The following is a 10,466-nucleotide window of genomic DNA, read 5'->3' as shown; positions in this document are numbered from 1 at the left end:
TTTTATTTCTATATATTCTTGAAAGATCGATAAATAGGTGTACAAAACTTCAGAATGCAAACTCAAACAATTTGAAATCCATTCCATCCTAAAAATCACCTCCAAAACAACTCTCCAGACATCAATATCCCCTTAGGCGCCGCTGAACTGGCTTGCATTTTTACATTCCGGACGTCACGAGCACTTACAGCGCCCCTAGATGGTCAACGTTGATCTAAATGACATGATTCGATTGGTTGGAACCACGGTATAAGAATAAGTTCGAAACAAATGAACCATATAATATCTATAAAGTATAAAAAGGAACATTATTTAAATATTGGCAGGAGTTGTTGTGTTTGTCCTCGATGTGCACAAGACGAATGTGGGGAAGATATAGCTTTTTCACTGTTCCCAAAGCAATTGATCTATACAATAAATGGAGAGATGCAATTGCTCTTACTGGGATAGTTTTAAAAAAGACTCAATATATTTGTCAAAAACATTTCAACCCTGATCAAATACAGGATCAAGTCACTATCCGCGATCAATCTGGGAAGGTGTTGTTCCAAGTAAGTAGCTAAGTCATACAAGTGATACATATATTATTTCTCTCTGCAATATGAAGAGCTTCGTATTGCAAACGTTGGGAAAATTATTTATTCTAAAGCGTGTGTAATGAATGGTTTTACAATCACATAAATATTTTCAACTGCATAACAACAACAATTAGATATTCAAATATTTATTTTTAAGAAGTTTGCACATACTGTGATGTCTGTTGTTGCAATACCATCCAACAATGAGAAGATATTGCCCAAATCAATAAGTCAGCAGTGTGCAACGGAGGACCTTCTAGCCATGCAGTACAGAAACGTATAGCCAAGATGTGCCTATAAGGACATGAGTAACAGATGGCGACAGAATTCGTGTACATTGACAATTGGAACTGGTTCAACTTGTAAATCGTGTGCATCTCTTGATAGTATTTTGCGGAGGCATTCGGCTAGCAAAGAAAGTTTTGAAAAGACATGTTCAAGCTCAGGCTTTCAAAAAAAGTAAACGAAGGTTGTGTGGCATATCACAAGAAGTAAACAAATTGCATGACAAATTAGCTCATGTTGAGAAGAGTACATTTGAAGAAAACTTGGGAAAAGTTGCATCTTCCTGACGCTCAGGTATGTACTTTGTACATAGATTTTAACCCTTCGTTGGCCACGTAGGTCAAATTCGCCCACTCGCACTTTCTCTGAAATGGTCATTCGACTCGATTTCCTATTGTTTCTTAATTTTTATTTATTGCATCACTGAGCATTTTATTATTCTAACTGTCGGAACATCAAAAAGAATCCTCAAACTAGTTACCTACATTTTTTAAAATTTTTCTTACCCCTAAATGGGTAAAGATCAGCCTAGGACAAATTTGACCTAGGCGACTAACGGCGTGATTGAAATATTGGTGGCCAACGAAGGGTTAATGAACTGTACATGGTGCCTCATGAAATGTAACAGGTCTTTTTTAATCTTCCGAATGATAAATTAATTAGTCACCTATTATATATGAACTAATTTGGCACATCGTAAGGCCAAAGTTCGGAACGTTAACGTGCTTTAATAATCAATGATCTTGTACATTTTAATCACTCAATTTGTATAAATAACGTACTTTACTGACAAAACTCTGTATTTGGTTGTCAATTGAAAATCGTCTACATAATAATTATTCAAGTTGTTTCATTATACTTCGTAATTGCCAATTATATCAACTTTGTCTATGAGTGAAAAAGTTAATAAAAATTACATGAATGAAATTGAGTTCTCAGGACATTCTCATGCCAGATTGCTCATACATAATATTAATGTAAAGAATATTGAAATTTTTATTATTGCACTTTGAACACATGTATGATTGTGATATAATTCAGCTGACCATTGTATTATAATTTTTGGTGTAATAAACTGCTCTGCTCTGTTAACTTTAATCTGTATATGCTGGAATTTGTTTATTAGGTTTTACTTATTCGAGACTGTGGGTCGATAGGTAAATGTCCTACATCCAACCGCAACACATTTGCCAATGAATGACTCCTGTTGTGTATGCTGTTATGAATACGAAGCTCAGCAGCTTTTATTTTTTTGCAGAGCAACAACATATTACCCTTATCATCTCGAACGACTATTCATAAGCACCTCGGTTCCATCTACCAGCAATAGCTCAGCATGAAATTCTTCTGATTGATGAAATGAAAGTACAGGAAAGCATTTCAATCAATGTAAAATCTATGACATTTGATGGACTCGGAAATGGACAAAAAGAAGGTCAAGAAAGCGGCATTTCAAATGACTTGACAGATTATGCCTTAGTTTTTATCCTTGGGGGAGGGGCGAGTTTCACCATTCAATAGCCACATTCCCTTGTAAAGGTTCTACATCTCGGAGAATACTTGCATAGTTTGCCTTGAAAGCAATTACAGAACTAGAAAAAGCAGGAGAATATGCAGATAGTATCATTTGCGACGGTGCGACAACTAATCGGAAGATGTGGACAGAGTTTGGTGTTCAAGGAAACATAGATAATGCCTGCCATTTCCTTGAAAATCCAATGGATGAACCTAGAAAAATCTACATATTCTCGAATACACCACATTTGATAAAATGTGTGCAAAACAGATTACAGATTAATAGGATTTTGAAGGTGAATTTACTTTATATCTAGTGAAAAGTGTTGTATCCTTCTTGACGTTCGTCGGTCCCGTTCCCAACCTCACTGGTCATATATACAGTAATTCTACTGATCTCGTTCATATGGAGATCAGTGAGTAATTCACATACTTGTAATTTTATTCTCAACAGATGGATGGTAATTTCATTAAATGGCTGTATAAAAACTTATATTACGAAAATTGTAAGAACCGAGCCAATCTCGGAGTGTGCCGAAAAGTAACTCGGAACCATATCAATCCAATGAACTGCATGAAGATGAGAGTCTCATTAGCAGCACAAGTATTGATTGTTAATATTTTATTTCAAAACTACAATTTCCTAAGGTTTGGTAATCACTTGTATTTGGTACTACGCTTACATGTATTTGTTTGAACATACTTTTAATATATTTTCAGCAACAGCGTTGCGGTAGGTTTATAATTTTATCACCGCAAAATTTCATCACAATTTGTAAATTGTCAAAAAACCATTGAATTTACACTTTTACTGAATGGAATGCTCGATGCACTGAACAGACGTTTTCCAAATGAAGGAAACGGTAGTAAGGATCTTGACGTATGCAGGTCATTGAATTATGGAAAATAATAAGTTGGCAGAACGAGCTTATCTCTCCTATCTGTTGTACAATGCAACATGAGGATTAAGAGTAATCTGTCCTAGACCTTTCAAAATGCTTTGAATTGGCTTGATAATTGGGATCACAAGTTTATAAATAGTCAGATTATCTGTGATCAATTTCTTATGAGGAGCACAACTGAAGGCTTGCGAGTAACCCTTTTATCTACCATAGCTTTATGCGAACAGCTCCTCAATACATATGATTTTTAATATATCTTGACTGCTAATATGAGTCAAGATCGTTTGGAGGTAAAATCTTACACATTTTATATTTGTTGTGCCTTCCGATTTTATATCTTGGGGGAGGGGGGACCCAATTTGTATCACAATTTAAACTAAGTATATCAATATTGTAGTATTGGATATTACATTTCCTTGTGTTAAGACTATTTTAGCTATAAAATGGTATCTGATCTATATTGCAGCAATTTTTTGGAATTATCCGGCAAGCAGGAGCTGCTAATGACTACCCTACGCTTCCCTCATTTTTACAACTTTATAAATTAATATCAATATATCAACTGTTGACACCCCCAAAATTTGGAAATTGTATAGTGCAAAAAGTAACCCACAAGCCTTTAGATTCATTAGCCGATTACCCAATGATTATTAGAAAGGATACTACACACATTTCAAAACACTTGAAAGAATTAAAAACGAAGTTAGACTCCATTATCCAAACAACGGAATGGGAATACGAAGATGTTGTTAGGTTTGACCATGATTATGCGTCAGCTTCGGTTGTCAATTGCATAATATATTATGTGACTGGATTTTTGTGCCGCAAATTGAGAAATCAAAATAAGTATCAAGTATGTCAGATAGCCTTTCAGTCAGTTAAAGAAAATGATACTCTCAGCGAAACAGAATTGATTAATATGAAAACCAGAGGTCGTTTAATTCATAGCAATATATTTCTGTTCTCTCTTCTATCAGCGATCAAGAATTACTTCTGTAATCACATAGAATCTCAGAATCAATCTGTATATGAATCTACTGTGTCTGATATGATACAGAATTACAGCTTTTCATTTCGTTGTGAACAATACAAGGATGAGATGGTATCATATGTCACGCAATACTACATAACTATGAGAATGCGACAATGGACGAAAATTTATACACGGGACGTTCTAAAACAGAGCCGTGAAAAGAGAAAATTATCTAGATGATGAAAACGTAATTTCTAGCAGCTTGAAAGTCACAACGATGATGCAATAGGATACTCGGAAAAAGCACAATTTTAGAAATCAAATATTGTTATAATTGCAAAATAAGTGAGACCCTATGTTTTACCCAACTTCAAAAATTATGCAGTGTAGTTTACTGTTTTTGAACTGCTCAATCTTCTCTCTATTCATCGAAAATTACGTCCATACAAATCTTATTTTTTTTCTTTAACGAAAAATAATCGATGTAATTTTGCGACATAAAGCAATTGCGCGTAATTTGAAGTTATCGAAAACAGTGGATCGAAAATTACAGCCGAAGAAAGAAGTCTTGTAATTTTCCAGATGTCGATCCCATGATTTATGAACTGATATTTTACGAGTATTCGAGGATCCAGTCATTTGGAAAAGACTCTTCGAATCAGCATTTTTCGCAGACAGACTCGACTCGGTTTATTTTTGAGAAAATTCGTACTATCATCTTTTATACTGACATATATTATCCATTAATATTGGTTACTGAAGCTTGAAATTTTTGCACACAAAGCTGGTGAAATAACTAGCCAAATCACACCTCTTCAGATTCCCTTCCGAAACCACACCGTCCACAAGAAATAGGCATTTGTAGGAATTCAGAAACATAAGAAATTTAGTCCAAAACCAACTATCTCAATCTGTCGATTTTATTATACCTATATTATAACGATGAATGCAGACATAAGCAATTAAAATATACAATGATTACTACAATCAATATAGTTAATCGTTTTTACACTTTATTGCTATTTTACAAATAGAATAAATAACATCAGAACATTAGCCACTACATCTGCATTATATGGTGCATATTGTAATATACACACATATAAGTATATACACATATATATATGTATGCATACATATACTTTGTTGTTACTATTATCCACACTCGTTAACGATTACATAATTGTAATACATCTCATCATTCTGATACACCTATGTATCCATTGAAAAAATACCTACTTAACTTCTCTGCAATCACTTGAATAATTCAAATATTACAATTTTACATAAGTTACGATGAAACAATCATGAATACAAATTGATATGCTCGCTGAATACTAACAATGAAATACCAACTTTATTCCACATGGTATCGTAAACATTCAAGACTATTCATTCATATTGTCCTAAGACATAACGGCGATACAAATAATTGTAACGTGACGTGGTAGTCTTTGTTTAAGCCGTTTAAGCAGCTATATTTGCTAGAACAGCCTGAGCCATTGATTCAAGGACCGATTTTTTCAAGAGAAAACAGAAATTGGAAAATAAGTTTCTAAAATAAGACTTCAATTACTCTTGAGATTCGATAGATAAGTAGAAGAGCGTTCTATTTGTATTCCAATTGGACTAGGAGATTGTGATTATCCGTTAAATCTTGCACATAACGCGTTGTCGTTTTTTGTCAAAATTTATCCATTACCAACTCTGAGTGAAACGCGCTCCCTAATCGTCATTATGGTCAAATTTTTAATACTATCCTGGCTTTCTTCCACATCACAGGAATAACGGTCGATTCGTAATAACCGATCCATTATACGCTTCTCATTATGCCATAAACACACATCTAAGATCTCATATACTTGTAGTCGTAGGTCGTCTGAGGCACGAACGTTTCCTTTATGGCCTGCGGAGAAGCCCATCGTAGGGCATAATGTGGCCCGCCAGCTTTGTCGTTTGTACCCGACATCCGACTTCCACCAAACGGTTGCTGACCTACCACAGATCCTGTCGATTTGTCGTTTATGTAGAAGTTTCCTGCCGTATACTTTAGTTCATCTAATGCGTATCGAGCCCACTTTCTGTAAACATTGGACTATGATTGGAATATGTTAATATGTAAAATGTAAAAATGATTGGAATATGTTATGGGAGAGAGCTCAGTAACTAGCACAATGATCAAGGGATTACAATGCTGTGGAAGATGACTGCTATTAATATTACATAACATCCAAAAAAAAAACCTGCCCACAAAATACTCACAAGTCTTTGGAAAATATCGCTCCTGTCAGTGCGTATGGCGTCGAACTCTCTACCAGTTTCAGGGTTGACTCAAGATCCGCATCTTTGTATACATAAATTGTTAGAACAGGGCCGAAGATTTCCTCAGTCATCAGCTTGTCCTTGGGATCCTTAGATACGATGATCGTTGGTTGGACAAAGTAACCTTGTCTGAAAATGATGAGAACAATGATGCATCTAGGTGGACCATAATAATAATGGTAAAAACGACCAAATGTCTTGCAATAAGTACTTACGAATCATCATAAGTACCACCTCCTATTATTTCGGTGGTATTTGAGGATTTCGCATGTTCGATGTAAGACGTGATTCTCTTAAATGCATTTTTGTCTATTACAGCCGAGGTGAATGAAGTGAAGTCTTGAACGTCCCCGATTTTCAATTTGTCACGAGTTTCGAGAAGACCTTCCTTGATCTAGAAATGTTCAATACTTCCATAAAAGATAATAAAAAAACATAATAATCTAACCTAGCATCACAAATATTATAAATTACAATTTTCGTACTAAGATCCGCGAAGGATCATAACTGTAAAATGAGTATCTGCAAAGTGTTTCAATCCAAACATGTAATTGAATTAATAATAAGCAAAGAATTACACCTTCATATCTCACCTTCCCCCATAGAGATTGAGGAACGTACATCCTACTGCATGCTGAACACTTCTGTCCGTTATACTCAAATGCGCTTTTGATAGTGCCAATAACGACGGTGGTAATATCAGCACTTGGATGAACAAAGTGATAGTTTTTTCCGCCGCATTCACCGATCATTTTTGGATAATTTTTATATTTGTTTACATTATTTCCAACCTGGGTCCAAAGCCTGTTAAACGTCGGTACGGACCCAGTGAAATTAATACCGGAAAGGTAAGGGGACGCGGTTATCGTATTTCCAAATACCGGACCATCGCACGGAATAAAATTTACAACTCCTGGAGGTACCCCAGCTTCTTTGCAGATTTTGAAAATCCACCAATTGGAAAGTACTGCAGTGTCAGATGGTTTCCACAAAACGCCATTACCCTAAGCAATGAATATAACAAATGGAAAACATGTATTTCTCTTAAGAATACGTCAACAGCTATTTTCAATTCAGTTTACTTGTGAGTGCGCAATTTATGCCATCATTTATGAGATTGCGCCAAAATCAAGATGCTCACCATAAGCGCTGGTGTGTAACTAAGATTACCCCCAATAGCAGTGAAATTGAAGGGAGAAATTGCAGCGACGAATCCATCCATGCCTCTATACCTCATTGAGTTGAGAGTTTCCTTAGGATCGGGTGAAATCGGTTTGTACTTTATAGCTTCTTTGGCAAAGTATCCATTTATTTTAAAGAAGTCTATCAGCTCAGCGCTGCTGTCAATTTCGGCTTGAATAACGGTTTTGCTCTGTCCAAGCATCGTAGCTGCATTTAAATTCTGTCTGTACTTATTTTGCATCAGTTCGGCAGCCTTCAGCCAAATTTCAAGCCTTTTTTCAATTGGATATCTCTCCCATTCCCGCTGAGTTTTCACAGCTACATCTATCGCTTTTTGGACCAGCTCAGGAGTCGCATAATAGAACTTAGCTATTTTGTGCTTGTGATTATGAGGCTGAAAATCAAAAATGATAATTGATGTAACTTCTTGTAATATAAAAACATGCCAGAATTCATAGGCGTTGTAATATCATTCAATATAATTTTTGTATTAGACATTGAATAAAATTTGATTGGGACTGTCCTACTCACCATGACTTGATACTTGTAATTATCAGTTCTAAATTCCTCCGAGCCGATGACAATGGGGACATCCTCGACCTCACTGCTCATCACTTTTAGAGCAGCCTGGAGATTTGCCCGCTCTTTGCTGTTTTTCTCATATCCAAGGACAGGCTCGTTCTCCAATGGAAATTCGGGGGGACATATCACTGGCACGACACTCGACAATGACCGTATTCCAGTTCTAAGAAGAAATAGTGAAATAGTGAGATCAAGCTATTTGAAAATAGTTTAATACAACGAGAAATGTCTTTCAAAATCAATTATCTACCAAAGCTGTCACTGCTTATTACATCATCTGTATACATGAATATGTGCTTAATACAATGAAATTGTTTAGAGTGCACGCTTGGACTTTGATACATGGAGTTTCAAGATAGGGACGAATTTATCTGCTAACTAATACAGGCTTATCAATCTGCTTCAACTGTTCATCATTAGCATTTCTCACTCTGGAGCCCACAGACGATTGCTTGAGCTACTGCCACTCTCTCAATAAATTTCGAAGACATGTAATTGGATGAAACAGGTGAGCTAAGTTCTTCACTCAAGTTCAAATTACTTAGAAACAACATTTAGAGGAACATAAAAAATAAATTCTCTGAGTGAGACTTGAAAATGAATTGCTCGATAAGTATTTATATAGGATATTCTCCATACAAAGAATTCAGATTGTAAAGTAGATAGTATGATATGTTGATAAAAAGGCAAATAAAATGGGTAATAATCCTTCACAGATTAAAAATCATAAGAGCAAACAGAAGAAAAATATCTATATTTGATATATTTTAAAATGGTGTGTTGCAAATTATTTGCAGATGCAGCAAGTGTAGGTTGCAGCATTCGATGCATCAGTGTGCATCTTGGTGGCTGGTACGTGGTATTTTAAAACGCTTCAGCATATGTGTGTCAGCAGATCCAGTGTACCAAGCTGTATAATGTATTTACAAGAGACATTGCATAACTACTCTTTTTAACACCTGAGGATCAACTTATCATGGTGATGAAAAATCTTCGTTTATGATAGCCAAAGTATGATATGGTTAATAAAATTTTAAGGAATAAATAAAGTACAACAAAAAAAGGTGCTGTACTTTCTCAAAGATATCAGTGCAGTGAAATAGCATGGGGATTAGATGAATATGTATAATCGGGCTACATCTATTACACTTCAAGCCAATTATGCACGCTGCATGCATATATATGTATATAGTAGGCATGTACTTGCGAATGTATAAGCAAGCTATGGGTAAATCGAATGCAAGTACCAAAGCAGGTATATAGGTGTGACGGAATTGAAACAGTCGAATATGCCAGGTATGAGAATAGTGGAATATACCGACGGCGAGCCTGAATCAATGAGAATTCATAAACGCGCTGTCGATATTTCAAATTTTTCTTTCTTTTTCTATTTTTTGTAATAGTTCACACTCACTTTTGTCCGCCGGAGATGACAGCTTGTCGACATACGCTTAGCATTGTTACGTGTTATGCCCTTTACCCCACCCAAGGATGTAGGATTTTCTGCGACTGGTGGCACGAGTGTGGCGTTAGGATTATAATATTTGTTACGCTCGTCCTGATGTCGCGGAACTGTTGAGTCGGCTCTAGACCATCAAATGAATGGCTAACCAACTACCTCCGGCTTCTTTGCACTATACCTATAATGTATATCGAAATTGTTAGCACTTGGTACCGCACCGCGCACGCGTTGAGAAATTCACTCGCACCAGAGTATCGCGGAGTATAACGAAAAGCCTTCCCCCTCCAAAATGCACGTTTCACGATTGTCGCGAACAACAATATTTTCCGTTCGTACAATTTATATTTAGGACGCTTCTGCCCCCCTCCAGGTTATTTCCTGAAGGCTACGTAATCCTAGTCAGGTTATATCTATATATTATTTAATTCGTGTGAACGTATGTATGCCAAAAAAAGAACCACAGAAAAACAGGCCGTTGGCTCTGTGACAACAATTTCTTTCTTTTTTTTTTACAGTATTACGCCCGTTCATGAACTTTAAAATTATTCTCCATTCGTAACGATCGAAGGATGAGTATCGTATGTTTGCCATTGTTGCATATTGGAGGGAGGAGTTGGATTTTAGCGCCGAGATTTTTAGAAGGGATAAATATAGAATCAGAAATG

General features: G+C 35.9%; 1 protein-coding gene and 1 long non-coding RNA gene across 3 annotated transcripts; one reads left to right on the top strand and one right to left on the bottom strand.

Moving 5' to 3' along the window:
• Positions 1 to 5,154: 5,154 nt before the first annotated feature.
• LOC107221396 (delta-1-pyrroline-5-carboxylate dehydrogenase, mitochondrial) lies at positions 5,155 to 9,893 on the bottom strand. The gene is made up of 7 exons (XM_015660375.2): positions 9,754 to 9,893; positions 8,289 to 8,502; positions 7,717 to 8,151; positions 7,169 to 7,579; positions 6,791 to 6,969; positions 6,516 to 6,704; positions 5,155 to 6,334 (listed from the first exon to the last, which is right to left on the bottom strand). Exons 1-7 carry the CDS (start codon positions 9,795 to 9,797, stop codon positions 6,100 to 6,102), a joined length of 1,707 nt encoding a protein of 568 aa, XP_015515861.1. The 5' UTR covers positions 9,798 to 9,893; the 3' UTR covers positions 5,155 to 6,099.
• LOC107221397 lies at positions 8,390 to 10,454 on the top strand. 2 transcript variants are annotated; one of them, XR_001525625.2, is made up of 3 exons: positions 8,390 to 8,523; positions 8,659 to 8,847; positions 9,137 to 9,938. It is a non-coding gene; the product is annotated as an uncharacterized LOC107221397 (long non-coding RNA). The 2 variants fall into 2 exon arrangements; XR_006903663.1 differs by adding an exon at positions 10,317 to 10,454 and having other exon boundaries at positions 8,498 to 8,847; positions 9,137 to 9,318.
• The last annotated feature ends 12 nt before the right edge of the window (positions 10,455 to 10,466 follow it).

Source organism: Neodiprion lecontei, chromosome 4, assembly GCF_021901455.1.
Source record: "Neodiprion lecontei isolate iyNeoLeco1 chromosome 4, iyNeoLeco1.1, whole genome shotgun sequence".
Lineage (NCBI taxonomy): Eukaryota > Metazoa > Arthropoda > Insecta > Hymenoptera > Diprionidae > Neodiprion > Neodiprion lecontei.
This window is presented reverse-complemented; position numbering and strand designations above follow the sequence as displayed.

What these genes read in the sequence shown, in the direction of transcription:
- LOC107221396 (XM_015660375.2), bottom strand. Translation starts at nt 9,797, where the DNA reads ATGCTAAGCGTATGTCGACAAGCTGTCATCTCCGGCGGACAAAA. An exon ending in ATTACAAGTATCAAGTCATG is followed by an intron (nt 8,152 to 8,288) that starts GTGAGTAGGACA and finishes TTTGATTTTCAG; the next exon opens with CCTCATAATCACAAGCACAA. An exon ending in GCGATATTTTCCAAAGACTT is followed by an intron (nt 6,335 to 6,515) that starts GTGAGTATTTTG and finishes CAATGTTTACAG; the next exon opens with AAAGTGGGCTCGATACGCAT.